Raw genomic sequence first — 25,376 nt, 5'->3', positions numbered from 1 at the left:
TCTGAAAACAGTTCAGACACTTCAGTAAGTGCAGAATTTGGCAGCCAGGTTGCTCACCGGGGCAAGACGGTTTGAACATCTTACACTGATCCTGCCCTGACTGCACAGCTGCCAATTAGTTTCTGGATCCAAGAGGAAGTCTCAGGTCCAGTTGCTCACCTTGCCTGAAGTGGTGCAGCACCAGCCCACCAGGGTTCAGCCAGTGACCAGCAGGGTAGATGATACAAATATTACAGACGTAAGCTCCGAGATTCAAAGAGCAAAGAGACAGTCAACAAATACCTGAACTTGTTTCTGAGGTATTTGCTTCTCATCTACCCTGCTGGTCACTGCCTGAACTCTGGTGGGCTGGCACTGCACCAATTCAGGCAAGACAAGCGGCTGGGCCTGAGTCTTGGCCTCCAAGTCCAGTTTCCAATAATAATGGATTGCAAACACCAAATGTTGACTATGGAAAATCCACGGAGTATTCATGAGAGTGAAATTCCATTATTACCCCCCTCTGCTGTGTGTTTGTGTGCCTTCACCTCAATTTAATAAAATCCCTTCTCCTTTTAGAACTAGCTACTAGGCTAGATGAACAAGTAGCCTGCACTGGCAGAAATAAGCTTCCTATAGAAAATAAGCTTTCTATAGGCAGCTAAATCTCAAAGCAGATTTATGGAGGATGCTGTAAACTAGATACTGCATTATATTTGAAATATAAAAGGAGACAAAGAATTGCATCAGGAAACATAGGCAGACAGAAATATATTTTCCTTCCAGAGGAAGGGTCATGGGAGGATCAAAGCCCTTAGAACAAATTCCAGGATTCTGTTCTTAGCTGCAGCAAAGGACTAATGCGAAACAGCAAGTTGCATGCGTTTATTAACAATCATGTGGCGTGTTTTTCAGAAGATTTGTTGATGAAAAGAGCACTGCACAACAGCATCCCTAGCCCCAAGAAAATCCCACCAAATGTTGGATGAAACGCAGTCAATTGCCCATATCCTAACAACATAAATGAAAGCTAAAAATCGACCTATGCAGCCCTATTTTGAGGGGAAAGAGTCTACAGGCAGAAAAAATACGCTGTAGAAAGGACATGTCTAAGTCTGAACAAGGTTTGTTGACTCCAACAGCCCCCTTGAAGTCGAATACCTTCTGCATAATGCAGCACAAGGACCAGCAGCCCTCCAGTGCTCTTGGAAGACTGACTTGCCAGTCCCACCCGAGAGATGCTGGGTCAAATCACAATCACCCTAAGGCATTCCAATTGTAAAGCTGTTTATGTCTCCTGCCCAGACAAATTGCAGGGAACTAGTAAGTGCTCACCCAAATGCTACGACATGGGTTCAAGCACTTTTCACCCATAGAAAGATTGCTGAGCAACAAGATGAAATGTCCCCCTTGGTCTGTATTCACCTAATACCTAGAGATACAACAGCCAGCAGTTTGGCTAATCCCAAGAGAGGGGAGACAGAAGGTTTGGCAGAAGGTTTGGTCATAAGCCAATTGCCCAGGGCTATAAAGGAGACGTCTGACCAAGTTTCAACTGGTCTGCTTCTTTCTGTGTAGGTCTCCAAGAGAACGCAAGCTGTTCACAAAAGAGATTCTCCTACTGCTCCTCCAAATCACTCATCCAGGGCGCAGTGTCTCAGCTGTGTCTCAGGAGGAGGAAGCTACAATGGCCAGTCCCACCTTGTGCCAGGGTTCAGCTAATTCCCTGCCCCTCTTAAAGGCTTCAAACCAACAGCTATGGGACATGTCGCACTGGCCCCTTCCCAGAAAGTGTTTCCCAGGTAAGCATTAGCAAACAGCACAGGCCTCCAGACGAGTCCCTCAGCGCTTCACCCGCCGCTTCTCCAGCTCCTCCTGCACCCGCTGCCTCAGGGCCTCGCGCATAGCTGGTTCCAGCTGGTTCTGAGCACTGACCTTCTCAGCTACCTCATCAGGGTCATTGTCCTATGGGAAAGAAGGAAAGGCCCCATTAAAATGGCAGGTTCAAAACATCTACATTACCATGCACAGGGAATGGGAAACCACTAGGGAGATTTCCGAAAGCAAAACCCTTTGCACTCCACCTCATGGCTGAAAAGCCTGTAAGCTACGGCTGCCATATGTCCGGATTTTGCTGGACATTACCAGGATTTCAAAGGCGGAATTGATGTCTGGCGGGCATTTCCGAAAGGTGGCACTTTGTCCTGGATCTTAAGCAAGTCAATCGAAAAATCACGTTTTTTGGCATTTTAGGGTTTTCCTTTAAAAAAGGTCAGTAATTTTGGTGGTTTCACAAAAAGAAGCCAAACAATTTTGGGGTGTCCTGGTTTTATGTAAGCCAGCCAGCTTCCTAAGTACTGTTGATTTTGTAAGCTTTCTCAGGCAGCTGAATAGGTGTCTGCCATATACATCCACTTTCTATGGTTTGAATCTTCTCTTCCATTGTTGTTTTTAACAGCTTTGGAACTATTTTTACCTGTTTTTATTATATTACATAAATCAGCTTTGGATATATGTGGAAGGTTATTAATACAGAATAACTACAGGCATGCCTCCATTTACACAAGTTCTACTTGCGCACAACCGCACAGACACAAGGTGCTGGGAAAGAAATAGAATCATATCAGAAAATGGTGGAAGAGAGCTGGAGAGTCCTCATGACTCATGAGGAAACCCTCCTCAGACCTGAAGAGGACACTGTGGTGGAAGAAGCCCCAAACAGGCCTGGGGTGCAGAGGGGCTTTATTTAGGCTGCTCGGCTTCCCTGCCTAACAGCTGATGTGTGGGGTAGTGCAGCTGCTGCTGCAGTTTCCCCGCACATCCTTCAGCAAGCTCCAGAGCTTCAACTCTAGATATTTTTGTCTGGATTAGAGAGAACAGGGGAGAGGGAGGGAGAGGGGGTGGAGAGCAGGGGGAAGCAGGCATTTAAAGTATTTATAGAGGCTTCTCCCTATGTTGTGCAATTTCACCTACATGCACGGGGACCCGGAATGTAGCCCCATGTAAAAGGAGGGATGCCTGTACTCTTGAGTGGAATGAATGCATTTCCTGGGTGATTTGCAAACTTCTGTTTGAAGTGCACTATTTTGGCCTAACCTAGTGCTAAGCTTCTGCAAGACAATCTATTTTTAGTAACTTGTAACTGTAGTTTATTTTCGTAAATGGAATTAACATATTTCCTGAACTTGTATTACCGTATTTTTCGCCCTATAGGACGCACTTTTCCCCCTCCAAAAACGAAGGGGAAATCTGTGTGCGTCCTATGGGGCCAATACAGGCTTTCGCTGAAGCTTGGAGAGCGAGAGGGGTGGGTGCGCACCGACCCCACTCGCTCTCCAGGCTTCAGGAAGCTATCTGCAAGCCTGGGGAGCCCGCGGGAGTTCCCGCAGGGCTCCTAGGCTGTGGATAGCAGCCTGCCACCCGGCGCACAGGGTGCCCTGAAGCAGAGCGCCCTACGCGCCGGGCAGACATCCGCAGCGTGGGGAGCCCTGCGGGAGTTCCCCTGGGGCTCCCCACGCTGCGGATAGCAGCCTGCCGCCCGGCGTGAGGGATGCCCTGAAGCAGAGCGCCCCGCGCTTCGGGCAGACATCGGCCAGGCCCACAAGCTCGGGGGACAGCGGGGAGGCGCAGCGCCGCCATCCCGCTGTTCCCTGACCTGGTTTGGTTTCCCCAACCTGGTTTGGGGGGGGGGGGAATAAAGAGGGGAAAATTTCCTTTATTTCCCCCTCCAAAAAAACCAGGTGCGTCCTATGGGACGAAAAATATGCTAAGTTATATTTTTTAGTTTCATTTAAGAAAAGAAGAATAAAATGATGGTTCTACACAGCAGTTAATATATAACTATATTCCGCACAAAAATCCCACAATCTCAAAACCAAGATCTTAAGATATATATTTTTAGGCTCAGAAGCAGTGGCGTAGCGTGGGGGGTGCAGGGGGGGGGCCGGCCGCAACATTTGGGGGTTAGGGTTAGGGGGCGCAAATCCACGGGTTAGGGGGCGCAAATTCACGGGTTAGGGGGCACAAATTATTTGCCTTGCCCCGGGTGCTGACAACCCACGCTACGCCACTGCTCAGAAGCAAATTCCTTTTGGTCCTTGAAAGTGTGCTTAAGACTGTAGCTTTCAATTAGCAAAAGTCTTTTCATGCAGTACCATTTAAAATGGGTCCTACTTCTCTCAGTGTTACTGGAATCAACTTCCCATTTCTTCCATTACTGAGACCCATTACTCCATTACTGAGACCCATCCTTTAAACAGTAATTTCATTTTTTTTCCAGATAGGACAATCCTTCAGTTTACTCTTTCCTACATTTTATTTTGTGTTTTAGCAGTAAAAATGAAATGAAATTATTAAGATGAAGAACAAAGGACTATGGATCTGGAGGAAGAGGCCAGGCAGCAGACATGATGGCAATGCAAAAGGAAACCCAGGTTTGCCCCAGCATGTCACCCAGTCACGTACCTGGTGTACAACAATGGAAGTGATCTTTCCACTGTCAGCCTCATATTCCAGGCAGAAGAGAGCTGGTCCAGAAGAGAGCTGGTCTGGTTCTGTACTGGAGCTGCTTTCACTGGATCCCTCATACTCCAGGCCAGATATGGTTTCAGCTCTACCTGAAAAGCAAACAGGAAATGGCAAGGGAGGCAGCTGTGTGTCTTGCTGTTTGGCATTCACATATAAAATGTGGTCCCAGGAAAAGGTATTCACATCTTGGCTCCATCCTATTTGTGCCAATAAAAGCTTCAGCAGAACCTTCAAAGGCCCTGTTCTTTGAAGCACGGAATATGGAGTCCTGACATCTCCCTTTGCCAGAGTAATTGTTACAACAACAGAAACATGGGAAGATGGATAGTTGATAGTTAACTCACTTCTCCGGCAGGGGTGATAGACCTGCTGATCTGGTTTCTTGGGCCTGGCTGGGGCTGGTGTATGCCTCTTCTTTACCTTTTCCTTAGCTTCCTTCATCTCCTTATCATAGTCGTCCCTGGAGAGGAAGTGGGAAGACAACATAGTCTTTTCATAGGACACTTTGGAGGGTTGAAGAAATGCACAATTGCTGGGAAGAAATATCATGTGGTACTCCAGACCTGTCAAATAGTCCAGTCTCCTCACCAATAAATCCTTTAAAACAAGCTTCATTTATACCCAACCCAAGTTTGGCCAAAACTTTGTTTCCTTTGAGCGCAATCCTGCAAGCAGTTATAAAAGGAATTAGCTTGTCAATTGATACATTTTATTATTACAATAATTGATTAAGGTCTTGCAAGATGAGCACCATCTTTCCCTCCACTGGCTATGAACAACCAAAAGAACCCTATAGGACACATGCTCAGAGACCAATCCAAGTGATTTCAATAAACTTACTCAGAGTCTCAGATAAAGGTTTTCAGAAATGAAACCTACATTTTTGTTTTTACTATTTAATAGCTGTGTAATTCTCTGCATGTGTAGTTAGTAGTAAAGCCCACTGCATTCCACAGGACTTGCAACACAATCCTTACCATGTCTACTCAGAAGCAAGTACTACGCAATTCAATGGGGTTTACTCCCAAGTAAGTGGGAGCAGGATTGCTGCCTTATTCCCTCGGATTTCTAAGTAAGATTTCTAAGTAGGATTGCGGTGATAGTACTGGACTGGATTTCAGTCGTGCTTTTCGTACGCAGACAGTTCCATTGTTTTAGCAACAGCAAAAACTGCAAAAGAAGACCAATGACTTATATTCCATACATACCTAGAGAAATCAACATCATATCTCACTTTGATTTTGAGAAAATACTGACCTACCTAACAGGACTGGCATAAGTTACTGAAAAACCACCTGGAAAATGGAATGATCACCCAAACCGGAATTATTCAAGCTGGTGTTATTTCTCACACACTGCAATAGTCAACAATAAAAAGAAGGGAGATGCAGCACAACCGAAGAAGGGTCTGGTCCTCATCGCGCCCCCCAGACCTGCGAGGAAGAGCCTTCTTTGCCATGAACTCCCCCAAGCAACTCCTCCCGGCCTCAGCAACGGCGCGGGGGGCGGGCGGGGGGGCGGGACAATGGCCTACTTTACGGGGTTGTGGGGAGCATCAGAACAAGACGGGCCTCCCAAGCGAGCTCTCTTAGCCATCGCTTTCCTGCTGCCGCCGTTCCTTCGCCCCCAAAGCAGCAGCAGCAGCGAAGCCCTCCTGGAAGGGAAGGGCCAAAATCGGCGGGGCCTCGGCTCGGACACGCGGGTCCGGGGCTCCGCGCCTCCCGCTGGGCCCAGGAGCTCCCGCGCCGGTACCTGGCGATCTGGTTGCGGCGGATGTGCCGCACGAAGCCGTGGCTCATGTCCAGGCGCCCTCCCGGCCGGCAGCCGCCCCAGGCCGGGCTCTCCCGCGCCGCCCGCGTCCCCGCCGAGTCCATCGAAGCCGGCCCGCCTCCCTCTCGGCCTCCGGAAGCCTCCGCCGCGCCGCCAGGCCCCCAGGGAGGCCTCCGCCAGGCCCGGCGCCGCCTTCTCCGCTGGATGGCGCGGGCGGCGGGAGCGGGGTGGGAGGAGCCCCCGGGCCAGGAGCCCAGGAGCGCGGCAGGCCCCGCTTGCCCGGCCCTCGGGGCAGGGACCCGTCTCCAGCAGCCGCGAACTCTTCCCCTCTGGGCCGCACTTTCGGAACAGAAAGTTGCTTCTTGCGGCACAGCGAGTTTTCTTAGGCGTAAGAAATACAGCATCTTAAAAAGTCAACAAAGGCCCGCATAGTAAAAGCTCTGGTTTTCCCAGTAGTGATGTGTGGAAGTGAGAGCTGGACCATCAAGAAGGCTGATCGCCCAAGAATGGATGCTTTTGAATTATGGTGCTGGAGGAGACTCTGGAGAGTCCCATGGACTGCAAGAAGATCCAACCTCTCCATTCTTCAGGAAATCAGCCCTGAGTGCTCACTGGAAGGACAGATCCTGAAGCTGAGGCTCCAAGACTTTGGCCACCTCATGAGAGGAGAAGACTCCCTGGAAAAGACCCTGGTGTTGGGAAAGATGGAGGGCACAAGGAGAAGGGGACGACAGAGGACGAGATGGTGGGACAGTGTTCTCGAAGCTATAAACATGAGTCTGACCAAACAGCGGGAGGCAGTGGAAGACAGGAGTGCCTGGCGTGTTCTGGTCCAGGGGGTCACGAAGAGTTGGACACGACTAAACAACAACAAGAAATACATTGGATACCACAGCTAGCGCCGCTTGATTGACAAAAGTATCCACTTGCTGCTATTGCTCCCATTTTCAAAAGATATCTACACATATTGTGCAAATAATAATAATAGTAATTGATACCTACTATACACTACACCAAAATATTTAAATGTTTATTTGAAACTTCCCACCACACTTTGCCTCCTCTGCCGCCTCCTCTAAAGCAGTGGTGTCAAAGCGGGTGGTGGGTTTACCTAGAGAGGGACATAGGCGTAGCGAATTTAGGTGCCCCCCCAAAATCCATAAAAATACATAGCTGGGGTTCTGCCCCGACCACAACAAAAGGCCTGCGCCCCCCCGCCCAAATCCTGGATAGGCCCATGGGGGGTAGTGCTAAGGGGCGAAGGGACGCTGGAGGTAAAAACGACTGCCGGGCTGTGAAAAGCTGGTAGCCCTGGATCGAGTTCATCAGTTTTGTCGAATTAAACAAAATAATTTTATTGGCTATTGAAGAAATGTGTGCAATTAATTGTGACTGTTTTTGAGTTTTGTCACGCTGTTATCTTCCTTAGGGGGTCGTGCAAGGAAACCGCTATTCTAAAAGATGCTTTTTACAGGGCAAGGCCCTGGGAGGTGAGTTTAGAGAGTCAAGGGTTGAGGATGGCGGCCCGAAAATAGTTTGGGAGCCACTGCTAAAAAGTGTCAGGCGCTGCAACTGGAACAAAAGCGGCTGACATCTAGACTAGTGCAAGCGCAGCAAAATGTTGCAGCGCTGAGAGCTCCTGTTCCGTAGCTGTAGCCATTAGCTGTGCCTTGCAAGCCAAAGCATCAAAGGGCCTTTCATGCAACGCCTGCAAGTCTTAATTTCTTATGACAGCGTTAGCCCTCCGCTTTTGCTAGACTCCCATCAGATGCAGCTTTGAAAGACAAGCAGGCGAATTCTCGGAGGCTGTGCTCCTGGCCACTTGTCTGAGGCAGCCAGCCTCCGTCGAAAACTTTTGCGGGGCACCAGCTGGGGAAAGGCCACCGCTTGGATATCTTTTTTTTAATACTCATAAATATTAGGAATATTAAATGCTTTGTTGAGCAAAAAATAAAATATTTTTATGAATAAAATAAATAAATAAATAAATAAGAAAGAAAGAAAGAAAAAGCACCGGGTAATGCAGCCCACGATGCACTGCAAATTGCTGCTGGCCTCCTGCAACAGAGCAGATGTGGGCGCCCATCGCATTCCGGAGCAAGGCTGACTCAAGCCTGAGCAAACGCGCTTCCGATGCGCCTGCGCAGCAGCTAGACAGAAGCTACAGGAAAGGGCAAATGAATGCGCATGCGCAGATGAAGGGCGACGCGCGTTGCGGACGCTCTCTGAAGTGACTCACGTAACGCGACCGTTACCCTCCACGTGACGGCAACAACGGCGCGCCGGAGGCTCCTCTGCGCGTGCGCCTGCGAAGGTTGCGCTTCCGCGGCGATGTCCGGGCGGGTGAAGCGGGAGCGGGATTCCCGCCCGCTGTCGGCGCGGAGCTCGCTGTCCAGCCGCGGCCCGCCAGAGCCGGGCGGGGAGGGCGGCGCGCCTCGGGGCCTGCGGATGAAGCGGGAGCCCGCCGACGAGGAACCCCAGGTCAAGCAGGAGCCCCTCGACGAGGAGGACGACGACGAGCCCACCGGTGGGTGCGGGGGGGGGGAGCCGCCCGTCCATCAATCAGCGCGGCCAACCTGTGGAACTCACTGCCACATGATGTGCGCCGGTGGCCGTAGAGCAGCTGCTTTGCCTGCAGAACGCTCGACCCCCAGTTTAAAGGGCTTGGCGGAGAAAAGGGGGAACTGCTTCTAGAGAGCTGCTGCAGTCTGAGCAGAGAAGAGGTGGATGGACAAGTAGCCTGGGTGTGGGACAGCTTCCTGCATTACTTGCTGGTATCTGGAGCCTCTCTGCACAGATGCACGATACTTCAGAGTAGTGGACGTTTAAGGGCAGAAGGCATTTTTGCTCTGCTTGTGAGCTGCCTTTTTGGTTGTCCAACTGCAGCTGAAAATAGGCCTAGAAGGAATCTAGCAGCTCTCCAGGGTTCCACACAGGGGTCTCTTCCAGATTAGGTAGAGATCGAATTGTCTCTGTTTGAGTTATGATCTCTCCCTGAAACCTAGCCACTCTATTGGTAAAATAGAAGCAGTAGTACAGTAGTTGCACATAGTTCTGGCTGACTGTGTGGCTTAATACAATACAGTTTGTAAACCACTCATAAATTAAAAATGTCAGTCGGTGCTGATGCCATGTCTGTAAATATCAAGTCTTTGGGTATTTCATAAGTTGCCACTTAGTCAATATGAATTGTTTTGCTGCCATTACTCCTTTATGTGACCCCTGTGTGGAGTTACAGTTTGTCAAGAGTCCCTGTTGATGAAACACTATGCATGCTTTTGAATTCTACACAACTCTTTATTTAGTAGTGTGGACAGATAGAATCTTTAAGCTTACAGGTGAAAGTCGAAAAATTAGAATATCATGGAAAAGTTCATTTATTTCAGTAATTCAACTTAAAAGGTGAAACTAATATATGAGATAGACTCATGACATGCAAAGCAAGATATGTCAAGTCTTTATTTGTTATCATTGTGATGATTATGGTGTACAGTTGATGAAAACACCAAATTAACAATCTCAGAAAATTAGAATATTGTGAAAAGGTGCAGTAGCTATTCAATCCATAACACCTGCAATGGGTTCCTGAGCCTTTAAATGGTCTCTCAGTCTGGTTCAGTAGGAAGCACAATCATGGAGAAGGCTGCTGACCTGACAGTTGTGCAGAAAGCCATCATTGAGACACTCCATAAGGAGGGAAAGCCTCAAAAGGTAATTGCAGAAGAAGTTGGATGTTCCCAAAGTGCTGTATCAAAGCACATTAATGAAAAGTTATGCGGAAGGGGAAAGTGTGGAAGAAAAAGGTGCACAAGCAGCAGGGATGACCGCAGCCTGGAGTGGATTGTCAGGAAAAGACTATTCAAACGTGTTGGGGACTTTCACAAGGAGTGGACTGAGACTGGAGTTAGTGCACCAAGAGCCACCACACACAGATGGATCCTGGAGATGGGCTTCAAATGTCATATTCCTCTTGTCAAGCCGCTCCTGAACAAGAAACAATGTCAGAAGCGTCTTACCTGGGCTAAAGAAAAAAACTGATCTGTTGCTCAGTGGTCCCAAGTCCTCTTTTCTGATGAGAGCAACTTTTGCATCTCATTTGGAAACCATGGACCCAGAGTCTGGAGGAAGAATGGGGAGGCACACAATGCCAGATGCTTGAAGTCCAGTGTGAAGTTTCCACAGTCTGTGTTGATTTGGGGAGCCATGTCATCAGCTAGTGTTGGTCCACTGTGCTTCATGAAGTCCAGGGTCAACGCAGCCGTATACCAGGAGATTTTGGAGCACTTCATGCTTCCTTCCACAAACGAGCTTTATGGGGATACTGACTTCATTTTCCAGCAGGTCTTGGCACCTGCCCACACTGCCAAAAGTACCAAAGCCTGGTTCAATGCCCATGGGATTGCTGTGCTTGATTGGCCAGCAAACTCGCCTGACCTGAACCCCCATAGAGAACCCCAAGAGAAAGATGAGAGACATGAGACCAAGCAATGCAGAAGAGCTGAAGGCTGCTATTGAAGCATCCTGGTCTTCCATAACACCTCAGCAGTGCCACAGGCTGAGAGCATCCATGCCATGCCGCATTGAGGCAGTAATTGATGCAAAAGGAGCCCAAACCAAGTACTGAGTACATATGCATGCTTCCACTTCTCAGAGGTCCAATATTGCTCTATTTGCAATCCTTGTTTTGCTGATTTCATTTAATATTCTAATTTTATGAGAGTGTTAATTTGGGGTTTTCATCAGCTGTACACCATAATCATCACAATTGTAACAAATAAAGGCTTGAAATATCTCACGTTGCATGTCATGAGTATCTCATATATTAGTTTCACCTTTTAAGTTGAATTACTAAAATAAATGAACTTTTACACAATATTCTAATTTTTCAAGTTTCACCTGTATGTCAGGCTCTTCATCTGGTTAAAGCCAAGCTAATGATCAATACTTGGCACCAAGGTTAATGACAACAATTGAAGTGGTTGATGCTTTCATTCCTAGATAGTTGCTGTCTTAAACACACACTACTGTGATCATGTATTCAGTATTAGGATGCTTATTGACAATTATTGAAAGTGCATCTTTATCCCACTGTAAGGGGTTAAATTGCATAAATTTGTGCTATCTTAGATAAATTTGCACAGGGGATTCTAATACAGTGGTTGTCTGTTGCTGTGGTGTGTTTTTATTCTGCTATTAGCTTCTTCTGTGTCACTTTGCTGCTGAAAAGAGTAACTAAGGAAGCTAATCAATACAAATAATTATTTGGCCAAGGACAAGTTCAATTTGCAGTAGTTCAAATTACTGCATATTTAAAAACTACTTCTGTATGCTTTTTATTCTTTCGTGCTAAAGACTCTAGCATATCTCATATATATATATTCATAAAAGTTTAAATTTGTGTGTGTGTATCTATAAGAATGTCAATAAAGCATGTTTCTTGTTTGGTCCCCTCTTTCAGTGAAATATGGTCGATTTGACCCAGAGGACCGACGGAGCAGGCACTGCCCATACTTGGACACCATAAACAAGTCAGTACCAAGATGAAGCAAAGCAGGGAGCAGTATATATTGTCGCAATGCACATGCAGAGATTTAAAACCATGTTGGTGGTGGTGAAAAATTCAAATAGGCAGTTTGCAACTTTAGCAAAGATGTAGAATTTCTGGAAATGTTCAAACTATGCGGAACAATTAGTAAACTAAACAAGACTAACTGAAATACATGTAATATTTACTTATTGGATCTAAATTGAGGTTGTTATGGGTTACGTACACCATGGTACAGAAGCACTTTAGTGCATCGTATATTTATAAAAAGCAAAGGTGACCTTTTTGGTCCACAAGAAAAACCTCCAAAATCCACAGCTGAGCAGTACCTTTATAGTCCAGTTTTTTGTGTGTAGTGTCATGTGGACCATGCTGGCTTCCTCCCGGATTAAGTTGAATAGTGTTTGATTGGGGTATCTGTCTGGTGGGATTAATTTACCAATGTTCTTCCACTGTAGGAGCGTTCTCGATTTTGACTTCGAGAAGCTGTGTTCAATCTCGCTCTCCCATATCAACGTTTATGCTTGTTTGGTGTGTGGGAAATATTTTCAGGGTAAGTAAGTATGCTTTGACATTGTATGCTTCCTTTACAGACAGAATACCAGTTCAGTGTGACTACACTACCTCTGTGGCAAATGAACTGGGACCAACCTAGCAGGAGTAGTTGTCACGTGAAATGCCTTGCTTGACATTACTGCTAATGTGACTCTTATGATCAAAGAGATCTCACAAATGAGGCTGGGGTGATGGTGATCTATTGTAATCTTTTTACTATACTGCTAGAAGCCTGCAGTCATGGAATAAATTGATCTGCTGAAATCAGCATTTGAAATGCAGGCGTTAATCTACCCTTGGTTGCTCCTTCGGGTTGGCTGGTCACAATGCTGCAGTGGCAACAGAGGTCAGAGGTGGCAACAGTCCCATCAGGGTTTAGATCAGGGGTCAACAAACTTTTTCAGCAGGGGGCCGGTCCACTGTCCCTCAGACCTTGTAGGGGGCCGGACTGTATTTTGGGGGCAAATGAATGAATTCCTATGCCCCACAAATAACCCAGAGATGCATTTTAAATAAAAGAACACATTCTATTCATATAAAAACATGCTGATTCCTGGACTGTCCATGGGCCGGATTTAGAAGGCAATTGGGCCAAATCCAGCCCCTGGGCCTTAGTTTGCCTACCCATGGTCTAGATGTCAGTTCTAGCAACTCTGTGCCTCTTTGGCCCATAATCCACAGCCTTCCAAACCTCCTTTGGCTGCCCCTCTACAAATAGGTCTACCTTTCTCCTTTCTCTGTCTCAACTATCCATTGCAGTCCAGGCCATTTCCTTCAGCCACCCTTCCATTGCCCAGGCTCCCTGGTGCTCACTTTTCCTCTCACTTGCACAAAGCCCTCCAGCCTGTTAAACATGATGCATCTTCTCTCAGTTCTTTATTGTCTCAGCCCTTTTTCTCAAGCTTCATTTCCCAACCAGCTTGGTTCTGCTTTCTGAATCCTTGCTGCTCTCTTCCTTCATCTTCCTTGCCTTTGAATCCCCTCGTTATTAATTTCCTTAAATCTGGACCAAGCTGAAAACTTTCCTTTTCATGTGGATTTGAAGTTATTTAGTTTCCAAAGCAGCTGGTTGTTATTTGTCAACTGTGAATTGTATCACTGTAGCTTTACTACCACAAGCACAGTACAATACAGATAACAAATATCCATGGGTAGTTCTTGGGATTGCTCAGGGAAGTTCAGTTACTAGAAGCCAATACTGCAATCCTGTCTTATTCACAGTTTGTTTGTTCCTTGCTTGCCTCCTGTCTTCTTTGCAGGTCGGGGCTTGAAATCCCATGCTTACATTCACAGTGTACAGTTCAGCCATCACGTCTTCCTCAACCTTCACACCTTGAAGTTCTATTGTCTGCCAGACAACTATGAAATCATTGACTCTTCACTTGAGGATATCACCGTATGTTGTCTTCCCTATGAAGGATGTGGGGGTGTGGAAACAGTAGGCTCTTGCCTAACATTGTGACTCTGCCACATTGAGCTTCCATGTGCTTTTTCTGCTGTCCCCAACCCTAGTTTCAGAGGCAGTTTATGTTGTGCCCCAGAAAGTTGTCTTTACCTGAGCATGTCTCACCTATGTCTGGAATGCAACTTTAGAGATACGTATTTTTGTAGACTTTGTTTTAATCTAGTGAGAACTAAGTCTAACTAATTCTTTATAAAAAAATAAATAAATAGACTTTATCTTAACATAAAGGTCAAACCGGAGTTTTCAGCAGCATATTCAGTCCTGTTTATCCTCTCTCCGCCTCTCACAGTATGTCCTGAAGCCCACCTTCACCAAGCAACACATTTCCAACTTGGATAAGCAAGCCAAACTCTCTCGAGCCTATGATGGCACCACATACCTGCCGGGCATTGTGGGATTGAACAACATCAAAGCAAATGATTATGCTAATGCGATTCTCCAGGTATTGTGACATCTTTGAAATGGAGACGAGGGAGGTACTTTAGTGAAGGTTTGGGAGGTTTGATGGCCACCCATTAGGGATGGTTATATAATAGTTGGGTTTTCTGCCTTGTCAGCACGGCTGAACTTGAGAAGTCCCTTCCTAGCCTATAATTCTAAGTATTGAAAGTACTCACAGTAGTCTTAGCCAGCTGTCAGAAATCTGTTCTGTTTTCCAAAAGCTGCTTTAGTTCCACGAGTTTTCTTTTGAGAATGGAATCGTTTTTCACAACTCTCCTTTTTTTCTTGGGAGCACTGAGTGACTAGGAAATCCATCACTATAGCGTCAGTGTAAACTTCTCCATGTAAAGGAATTTTGCTCCATTGTGTTTCTGGGATTTGCTTGTTGACCTGACCCTGGGTCAGAGACAAAATGTGGAAGCCAAGGAATATGCAGCATGGTTTGTGTGGTTGTTTACGTGTCTAACAGCCTATCTTCTTCCAGATACTTGAACATCTTATTTGCTTGTATCTGACCTGTTGGTGCTACCAGCTCAAATACAGACACTGAATTCAAGATAATGGGCAGGGTGGGCTTGGGCATAGAATTATAGAGTTGGAAGGGACCATGAGGAATCTTTTGCACTACATAGGGCTCAAACCCATGGCCCTGAGGTGAGGAGTCTCATTCACTACCAGCTGAGCATGTTCAGTTTGTGCCTGGCAATCATCATTCATGCCTTCATAACAGTTACTTAGTACTACTATTTTCTTATTGGCGCTGGCAGGATTACAAAATTTAATGCTGGAGTTCCTATAATTCACAGATTAAAATAATAGAATGGGTGAAAGGGAATAATCCAGCCTTCCCCAACCTAAGCCTTTGAGATGTTTTGGACTGTAACCCCATATCAACCCCAGTCAGCACGACACTCTTTCGGCCCACCATCATACAGCAGTGCTGGCTGGGGCGGTTGGGAATTGTTGCCCAAGACATCTTGAGGGCATCATGCATGAGAAGCCTGGAATACACAGTTTTTAAAATTAAATGGAGCAAGGTGATATGGTGGACTTGGGGTGGCACTCTGATATTTGTAGTGTATCTTAAATTAACTGAATGGGTTACAAAATGTTAGATTTTTAACCTGATACGTTTTTGTGGTAGGAGAGGCTGTACTTTGACATAAGTGGGGTATTTTGTCCCTGATCTTTAACCTCTCCGTGCCTAGGCCCTGTCTAATGTCCCACCACTGCGGAATTATTTTTTGGAGGAGGAGAACTACAAGAACATCAAGCGCCCTCCAGGAGACATCATGTTTCTGCTGGTTCAGAGGTTTGGAGAGCTCATGAGGAAACTATGGAATCCTCGAAATTTCAAAGCTCATGTCTCCCCCCATGAAATGCTGCAGGCTGTGGTTCTCTGCAGCAAGAAGAACTTCCAGATCACCAAGCAAGGTGGGACATTAGGGGGGAGCTTATTGTGTTCTGCTGGTACTAAGAGATTAAAGGAACGCTGTGGTGGCCAGCTTTATCAGATGTAGCTACTCTTAAATATAGTGGTACCTCGGGTTACAGACACTTCAGGTTACAGACTCTGCTAACCCAGAAATAGTACCTCAGGTTTAGAATTTTGCTTCAGGATGAGAACAGAAATCGCGCGGCGGCAGGGGGAGGCCCCATTAGCTAAAGTGGTACTTCAGGTTAAGAACGGATCTCCAGAACGAATTAAGTTCTTAACCAGAAGTACCACTGTAGTGGCAGGCAACTCTCTAGAGGGTTTTATTTATTTTAATGGATTTCATCTTCCTCTTCCTCCAAGGAAGTTGCACAGTACCTGATAAGCATTTCTCATTATTTGCCCTCCCCTCATTCTGAACCCTCCTTCTATGACCTCTGTCCATAGCTCTAGTGGTTTTCTCCAAACCATTGTCTGCCTTTTCCACCTTCAGCTCAACTCAACTGTTGCTCTACTTTGTCAACCTACGTTTCACCCCTCTGTTCCCCAGGCCCTTTCTCCATCCCACTCAGTATTTGCTTCCTCTTCTTGCATGGTTGGATTCCTCTGGAGAAGAACAAGAGTGTAAATAAATAACAAGAGGGGGAGGACTTGTAAATGCTGAGCGCCTTGGCCCCTTCTTTTGCTAGGACTGAAGCTCATGATTGCCCACCTCATAGGAAGGAGGTTGGCTTTTAACTGTAGAGCAGACTTCCCTGCCTCAGTGCTGGGGCTGATGGGAGTTGTAGTCCAAAAGATCTGGTTACAGAAGGCTGCTGAAGAGGTGAGAGTCCTTGTGCCCAGCAGTGTGCTAGGCTTACAGCCCTGCTCTACCTCGAACTGCCTTCAGAAGTTGTCACTTTTTCATGCTCTTCATCTCTACCTTTTCCCTCATTGCAGGTGATGGGGTTGACTTTCTGTCCTGGTTCCTGAATGCCTTGCATTCTGCTCTTGGGGGGACAAAGAAGAAGAAAAAGAGTAAGTAAAAGAGGCCACTCAAAATGCAGGAAAATATACAACATTAAAGATGTATGCAGTACTACAGGTAGCCATTTGAAATCAGGCAGTGAAAACTAAACGACCTGGGTGATCTTTTATTTTTTTAAGTATTCATCTGAGCAAAGGGACTGTTAAGTAAGCTTCCCTAGGGAGTGAGTTCCAGAGGTAGGTGCAACAACAGAAAAGGACTGTCTATTTACACCTTAACCACAGGTGGGACCAGTGGAAGGGTCCCTGAGTGTCTTACTACAAAGAAAGTTTACATGGAAAGATCATGTTATTGAGGTATCCTGGTCTTAAAACATTGAGAGCTTTGAAATTAAAGCCAGCACCTTGAGTTGGGGTTAGAAACAGACTATGAAGCTGATTGAAGACTGGCAAGATGCAGGGCATTTGCTCTGTCCCAGTTATTGCAGTGTACAGAAGTTCAGGTACTAGCTGTAGCTTCCAGACAGTCTTCAAGGGCAGTCCAACAAGCTGTGCTTTGCAGTAGTCCAAGTAGGACAATAACATAAAGTAATTGTGTCTAGGTTACCTCTGACTAGTAGAAGCCATACCTGATGAACGTAAGCCCAGAGGAAGGGTCTTCATTTGTCCAAGGCCATATGTGCTTCTAGTGATATGGCTGGATCCAGTACCCTTCCCTAATTCGAAACCTGCTGTTCAAGGTGTCAAGTGCAACTCCAGTCCAGAACAGGCTACAAACCATCTTCCAAATCAGATGATCATTTCCCAGATTCTCAGGATCGACCTTAAAGAAGTAGATGTTTACACTGATTTTGCACCCCAATTCCATTGGTCACCAGTTAATGAACTGGGATAAATGTGAAGGGCTGGCATTCACCTTTAATGTCTTTTTCATTGCATTTATTTCTTTTATCCCCCTTTTCCTTCCTGAGAAAACTGCAAAGTGACTAATGGCCAACAGAAGAAAATGGAACATAAACTATTAGAATAATTAGTATAACAAAGAAGCATATATATCAAACTTTGAGGAGGTTGGCAAGAAGGGATGAAAAGCAATTTCCTTTACTTTGTTCTTTATGTCTGTAGCCATTGTGACAGACGTTTTCCAGGGCTCCATGCGGATATTCACCAAGAAATTGCCACACCCTGATCTGGTGAGTTCTTTATTGTAAGGGTTAGATTCTTGATTACAAAAGGGAAAAGCACATGGGGTCGGGAAAACCTTGATGGTGAGAGGTGGCCAATGCTTGTTGAGCCTATCACTGCAGGAAAGTGCATTGTAGAGTTTAAGTAGTGACACAAGCAGTCCTAAGTCTGTGTTTGACCATGTACATCAGTGGGTTCCGAAGTGGGCAATATCATCCTCTGGGGGGGAGTGGGGTTACCAGGGTGACGCTAAGAGCCTGAAATGTCTCAAGATCGCAGGACCTCAAGGATCTCCATTTGAACCTACCTGGACACTGAGATCTGGGCCTTTTCTGCAGTGGCTCCCTGCTTGTGGAGGCACCTTCATTATACCCCTTTAGGCACCAGGCAAATAGGTTCCTCTTTACCCAGGCTGATTGACATCCCTTTTAAATGTGTTGTGGAAGGGGGTATTATCAGTTTGTTTTTGTTTTTATTATGCATTTTGTGTTCCTATTGTAATGTTATGTGAACTGCCCTGAGTTTTACGGGTATACAAATCTAATGAAGAATAAATAATGAGGAGGCTACATGGAGGTATAGATGGCTATCAGGCTTTGAATAGCTGGTATCACTGGATCAAGGCCATCAGTTTTGTTGAGGTGATTAAATTTAAAAGGTTTAACTCAATTTTTAATAAATGTGCAATTAGTTGCTACTGTTTTGAATTGTCTTACAATCTTTCGGGTGGCATGCCTATCTATGGTATGAAAAAAAGAGAGTCCATAAGGGGTTTGAGAACCACATCTTCCGAGGTCCCTTAATTGAAGTATGGGATAGATACAAAAATCTATTAGAACCTAGAACACCACGTTGGCTTTCACCTCAAGAAGCAAAGAGTGTCAAGAAAATAAATATGAGAAGAAAGTGGATAACATATGACCAACTACTGTTTAAAGAAGGGGGAAAGTGGAAAATAAAACCGTACGAGCAGATTAAGGAACATGTATATGAATGGCTGCACTACTTCCAAATGAATGAGATGTTTAAGAAAGACGGTAAAGATAGAGGTTTTATGGACAAGGAATCGATATTTCAAACCGAGGTTATAGACAATGATATGAAAAATTTATCTAAAATGTATAGACTGGAATCTGGTAGATGAAGAGGTTAAGTCGGTAATGACTAGCTGGGCAAGGGATGTGGGTCACAATATACAATTTGAGGAATGGGAAAAATTGTGGAAGGAGGGTCTAAATTTCACTGCATGCATGACGTTAAAAGAAAATACAATGAAGATGTTTTATAGATGGTATTTGACACCGGTGAAATTGGCAAAGATGTATAAGACATGCAATAGGTGCTGGAAGTGTAATGATAAAGAGGGCACTTTCTACCACATGTGGTGGGAATGTGGGAGGGTGAAGGACTTCTGGGAGAAAATATACAATGAGTTAAAGAAGATATTAAAATACACGTTTAAAAAGAAGCCAGAAGTCTTTCTGTTAGGAATACTGGGAAAGGAGATAAAAAGGGAAGATTGTAAATTTTTTAGGTATGCAATCACAGCCGCAAGAGTGGTACTGGCCCAGAGATGGAGACAGCAAGAAATACCGACCATAGAAGATTGGAGAATAAAATTGTTGGAATACGCAGAGCTAGACAAATTGACAGGGAAGATTAGATACTTAAAAGACCAAAAATTCATCGGGGATTGGGTGAAATATGTAGAGTATCTGGAACATCTATGTCAAGGACAGATGACGCTTAAGGGATTTAAAGAGGCACTGTAAAAAAGCTAAGAGTATTGTCTAAAGGGAGTAAGAGGGAAAAAGCTTTAAAAATGTCAATACAAATCTATGGAATGCGTTTTAAAAATGTTGAATACGGATGATTTACGGAACAGCTGAGGGAAGTACAAAAAAAAAGAGAAGTTATGAAAAGGATGTGAAATCATTGTATTTGTGTTGTCTTGTTTGATTTATTGTTTATTGATGTGCATTAATAACAAATAATAAAAATTATGTGGGAAGGCACCAGGCAAATAGGTTCCTCTTTACCCAGGCTGATTGACATCCCTTTTAAATGTGTTGTGGAAGGGGGTATTATCAGTTTGTTTTTGTTTTTATTATGCATTTTGTGTTCCTATTGTAATGTTATGTGAACTGCCCTGAGTTTTACGGGTATACAAATCTAATGAAGAATAAATAATGAGGAGGCTACATGGAGGTATAGATGGCTATCAGGCTTTGAATAGCTGGTATCACTGGATCAAGGCCATCAGTTTTGTTGAGGTGATTAAATTAAAAAGGTTTAACTCAATTTTTAATAAATGTGCAATTAGTTGCTACTGTTTTGAATTGTCTTACAATCTTTCTTAGTGGGTTGTGCAAACTACTATTCTGAATAATGCTTTTAATAGGATAGGGGGCTCTGGGGGATGAGTTTATGGAACCAAGGGGGTGGGGTCCCGAAAAGATTTGGGAAACACCGGTGTAAGCAGTCAGTAAACACTTCTGTATATATCAAAGTCTGGTGGCCTGAAGGTTCCTCACACTTTTCTTACTGGAGCCTTGCATCCAGTTGTGTCTGCCACAAGTCTTTTTCTTCTGCACTACCTGCTTTGTTTTTCTCATTCTCTGTGTCTCCCTCTCTCAGCCAGCAGAGGAGAAGGAGCAGCTGCTCCAGAATGACGAATACCAGGAGAAAATGGTGGAGTCCACTTTCATGTATCTAACCCTGGACCTCCCCACGGCTCCCCTGTACAAGGATGAGAAGGAGCAGCTCATCATTCCCCAAGTACCGCTTTTCAACATCCTGGCCAAGTTCAACGGAATTACAGAGAAGGTAACTGTACATTCTCCCCTCTCTGCTTCCACACCCACATCCCCCACCAAGGAGGATTGGAGCTGGAAGCCACAATCCAGATTGAGAGGTCCGTGGTGCTGACTTCAGGCATCACACCTTCCAAATGTTGGTATCGTGACACTCTCATTAATCAGTGGAGAAAAACGTGGCTTGAAATGGGGAACACGAGACTGTGTAGGATATAAGTGCAATCAATAAAATAACAAGGGAAACAAAGGGCACTGGGGTGCAGAAGGGAGGAACAAGCTGACTTTTATTAGAACAATCCCAAGAAAGATCCCACAAAAAGGGAATGTTGAAGTTTTTGGTGAGAGAACTCTTGAGATTTGGATTCCCATTTGGGGGAAGGGCTCACTTGGGGCAGACTTTGCCAGCCATGTACCCTCCAGATATTTTTTACAGCTGTAAGAAGGGAGCACGGCTGTGGTGCCTGGGGTTAATGGAGTTGTAGTCCAAAGCATTGGGAGGGGATGTCCAGGGTGGGGAAGGTGGGCTTTAGTGCCCTGGGCCAAGCGGGGATTATCAAGGGAAGCCCAGTGTTCTAGTTCTGTTCCTAAACATGGTTTACTTTTTTCTCACATAAAAGTGGTGCTTTGGGTGGATGCAGGGCAATCATTCTAGATGAAAAGAGATCCCAAAGTCACAGAGTTCAGCACAGTGCAAGATTCCCTGAGAAAAGTATGTTTCCAAGCATTGTTTTTCTCTCCTTCAGGAATATAAAACCTATAAGGAGAACTTCCTAAAGCGTTTCCAGCTCACCAAGTTGCCGCCTTACCTCATCTTCTGCATCAAGAGGTTCACCAAAAACAATTTCTTTGTGGAGAAGAACCCCACCATTGTCAACTTCCCCATCACGTAGGTGCTGCCTTTCTCAATGGGATGCGGCCGTGACCTGTGTCCTGGTTTGTCTTCATGAACTTGAGGTGCTGTCTGATGCAAAGGCTCCCAGAGCTGCCTGCAGATATCAGTGTTGAGTCAGTCCCTGCTCTCAGACTTACAATCTGAAAGAGAAAACACAGAAAGGGAAATGGCTTAGAAGGGAAAGAGAAAACCCAGGCACTTTTTCTTAGAGTTCTTAAAATGACCAGTTCCCACTGTGTTGCTTTATACCAGGGGTCGGCAACCTTTTTCAGTCGTGGGCCAGTCCACTGTCCCTCAAACCATGTGGTGGGCCAGACTATATTTTGAAGAAAAAAATGAACGAATTCCTATGCCCCAGAAAAACCCAGAGATACATTTTAAATAAAAGCACACATTCTACTAATATAAAAACATGCTGATTCCTGAACCGTCCACGGGCCGGATTGAGCAGGCGATTGGGCCACATCCAGCCCCCAGGCTTTAGGTTGCCTACCCCTGCTTTATACCAACCTAACCCAGCCTGGTGCTCTTAGTGTTTTGGACTACAACTCTCATCAGCTCCAGCATTATATGGCCTTTCTTGCTGGGGCTGATGAGATTTGTAGTTGAAAACACCTGACAGCATCAAATTGCGGAAGGCCTCTATATTGAGGCAGACCATTAGTCAATCTATTTTGGTATTGTCCACACTGACTGGCTAGGACTCTCCAGAGTTTCCCCCAGCAGTCTTTCCTCCCCCTGAGTGCAAAGCAGAGCTCACTCCATTGGCTCTGGTGTGAGAGGCCGCCTCCATCAAGCACCTTCTGCCCCTGAACTGTGCCAACAGCTGGCCATGTATGTCATGCTTTTTAGATTGTAAGCCTATGGACAGGGACTGTCTTATTTTGATTGTATGTAAGCTGTTCTGGGAGCCTTGGGGGCTGAAGAGCGAGGTACTAATGCTCTAAATAATAATACCTGGGGAGGCCAGGGATTTTAATTTCCATTTTTATTTCAAGTATTTGCACACCACTTTTCATCAAGCTGCTTTTCATCAAGCTGTTTGGCAGGGGCACTGACCTTCTCAGTGCAGTGGCAGTGGGGGGGGCATTACCGTCAGGAACCACCATTACTACCACCAAGTTAATAGCTTGTTTCTCTCCTTTCTGCAGCTGCCTATTAATTCAAAGGCCAGAGAGCCGTTTGCTGGAAGTAGTGACAGTGGAAACCACTCGCTGGCAGCCCACTTGGGGTGGGAGAGGGCAGCCTGTATATCACCCTCTTAGCCCCTTCTTTAAAACTAGTTTATGGCAATGGCTCTATACGTGATTGTAGCTCGTGGCACAGACGTTGCCTCTTACTGTACACTTCTGAGTATCACCTACAGCATTCTGAGCAGGGTCTCAGCAGGAGTGAGCCTTTTCCGCATTTCACTTTTGTTAGTCTCCTGGTTCTCACAGTTTTGACCCATCCCATGCTGGCATTCAAATAATTGGACACTGGCTCTTGAAACTGTCAAGTAAAGGAGGTCGTACCTTCTCTCTGTTTCCTGTTTCTTTCAGCATACAAACCTATATATTTGTTACTAACCCTTGGACGTTGCAGACTTTGAACCAGGCTATCAGACCTGAAGCAGAAGGCGCTCTGTTTGGCAGGGGTCCACACATTTTGGCTTGCTTACTAGTCAAAGTGTGTAGCTGTCAACAGCCCCCTCCCAGGGGGGCTTCTCCCATGCAAGTGTGACTTTTGCAGGATGCACTGCAGCAGCTCTAGTGGTGGCACCACTCGAGCCCAGCAAGCAGGATTTCTAGGCTGAGCATGTTGGGATGACCATTCAAGGCTGGCAGGCAACTTTCTGAACTGTATGGGCATCTGCCTTTCAAAAGGGAGGCTGCAGGCACTCCTCTATCTTACAGTTTCTCACTTGCCTCCCTTCCTGCTGTAGGAATGTAGATCTCCGGGAATACCTGTCTGAGGAAGTGCAGGCTGTACATAAGAACACAACCTATGATCTCATCGCAAACATCGTGCATGATGGGAAACCAACAGAAGGGGCCTACCGGATACATGTATTGCACCATGTGAGTCTTAGCTCAGACTTGCTCTTGTTGACTCCTGAGATTTTGAAAGTGGCATTCAAAATGCAGCTTTAACTCGGTCCAAGTTCCAGCAGCAAACTCTTTTACCATGTTGTTCTCCTTGCTAGCCTCTCTCCTGATGTGGCTTTCCTTCCTGGTGTTTCAGGGCACAGGCAAGTGGTATGAGCTGCAGGATTTGCAGGTGACAGACATTCTTCCCCAGATGATCACCCTCTCTGAGGCTTACATTCAGGTTGGTACTGGGTTTTGCTGATGGTGGTGGTGGGGTTTTGAAGAGAGCTCTAGTTTTGCTAGGTAGTGAAATCCCATGGAAACCGCCTGCTGTGCCTTTTGCCACTGTAAGGTCCCAGGGAGCCCTCAAGAGCACAAAAAGGCCCTGCAGGGTCCCAACACAAGCAGCAATGAGGTGCCTGCAGGTGACATCTCCCTCTGTGTGCAAGCTTTGCAGATTTTGCTGTTGGGGGTAAAGCATAAAACCTAAACAAGTGGGCTGGAATCAGTCTGGCTCTAACAGGAGTAACTCCTTTCGGTGGCATAAGAAGAAGCCTGAGTGCAGTTGCACAGGCAGCTGAAGTAGGCAACAAAGTTTGGTTGCATGCAATCTCTGCTTACAATGTGTTTCAATTCCGTAGATCTGGAAAAGACGAGATAGCAAAGAGGAGACCAACCAGCAAGGGGCTTGAAAAGGGAAACGGAGAGCGCCAGAAGGATGCAGATGCAATCACAGCATCACCTCTACTGTGAAATGGAGACTGGTGTTTGGTGTTCGGTCAGTCAAGCTGGTGTTGTCTTTTAGAAGCCTCTCTCTTCCTGTTGCTGGCTCTGCTCATTAAGCAGCCCAGCAGGCAATGGACTCCTTGGTGCCACTTGGCAGCTCAGTCCTGACTGTGTTTTCATTGGAGAAGAACTAGCAAGAAGACAGGGCAAGAGTGTATTTTCTCGACTTCTTTGGGCACAGCTAATTGCATCCCATTTCACTGTCCAGCAAGTCTATCTAGTGCTGAAATCAATTTTAGGGGGCGACAGAAGAAGGCCTTCCCCTTGTGTTTTGTTCAAGGCTCCTACTTCTGAGTCCTGTGTGCATTAAATGTGTATACTTGGTTTTCTAATATGGTATGTCTTTTCTCCAGAGCAAACCCTTTTGCTGAAAACTGGACTAGCATTCAGCAGAAATGGTGACGTGATGAGCAAGTGCAGGGATGGCTAAAGTGAGTGTGGCTGAAGGGTGAAAGGGGCCATGTCCTCTTATTAACTTCATTTGCATCAATGACATCCCTAGGCCATGTCCACTCTCTGTAGTTGTTATTAATTTCCACCCCTTCCCTCCTTTGCCACAATAGCTTCCCCTTAATGTAGTGAAGCAGGATTATGATGGCAAGTGGAGAATGAACACTCTGCCTTCACCACCATCCCAATCAGGTGCCATTTCCACTTGGAGGAACACCAGAAATACCTTTAGACACCTGAGTTGGAAAGTAGCACTTAACTTGGACACTGTTTTTGCTAATAGTTATAACTTTCAGACAAGAGTTCTAACCATCAAGTAGCATCTCAGAACTTGTGTCTCATTGAGGTATTGCTAACAACAAATGTTTGAATCGATGATGCTTGAAAACTGGAGCATGGTCTTCCGGTTCCCTTTGCTGCAGCAGCTTCATGCTCAGACACATATGAAATTAGACCAAGAGTTTGACCATAGTATCCTCCTGGACCAACTGCTCA

General features: G+C 45.7%; 2 protein-coding genes across 2 annotated transcripts; one reads left to right on the top strand and one right to left on the bottom strand.

Moving 5' to 3' along the window:
* Positions 1-735: 735 nt before the first annotated feature.
* LOC309376537 (UPF0561 protein C2orf68 homolog) lies at positions 736-6,657 on the bottom strand. The gene is made up of 4 exons (XM_081922943.1): positions 6,259-6,657; positions 4,851-4,966; positions 4,444-4,595; positions 736-1,944 (listed from the first exon to the last, which is right to left on the bottom strand). Exons 1-4 carry the CDS (start codon positions 6,378-6,380, stop codon positions 1,822-1,824), a joined length of 513 nt encoding a protein of 170 aa, XP_081779069.1. The 5' UTR covers positions 6,381-6,657; the 3' UTR covers positions 736-1,821.
* Positions 6,658-8,579: 1,922 nt separating this feature from the next.
* Positions 8,580-24,763, top strand: USP39 (ubiquitin specific peptidase 39). The gene is made up of 13 exons (XM_081923229.1): positions 8,580-8,803; positions 11,735-11,804; positions 12,280-12,374; positions 13,636-13,772; positions 14,131-14,283; positions 15,491-15,716; positions 16,657-16,734; positions 17,809-17,876; positions 20,506-20,694; positions 21,428-21,570; positions 23,501-23,636; positions 23,800-23,886; positions 24,287-24,763. Exons 1-13 carry the CDS (start codon positions 8,608-8,610, stop codon positions 24,335-24,337), a joined length of 1,629 nt encoding a protein of 542 aa, XP_081779355.1. The 5' UTR covers positions 8,580-8,607; the 3' UTR covers positions 24,338-24,763.
* The last annotated feature ends 613 nt before the right edge of the window (positions 24,764-25,376 follow it).

This window comes from Podarcis melisellensis (genome assembly GCF_964234715.1).
Source record: "Podarcis melisellensis genome assembly, chromosome: 8".
NCBI lineage: Eukaryota > Metazoa > Chordata > Lepidosauria > Squamata > Lacertidae > Podarcis > Podarcis melisellensis.
This window is presented reverse-complemented; position numbering and strand designations above follow the sequence as displayed.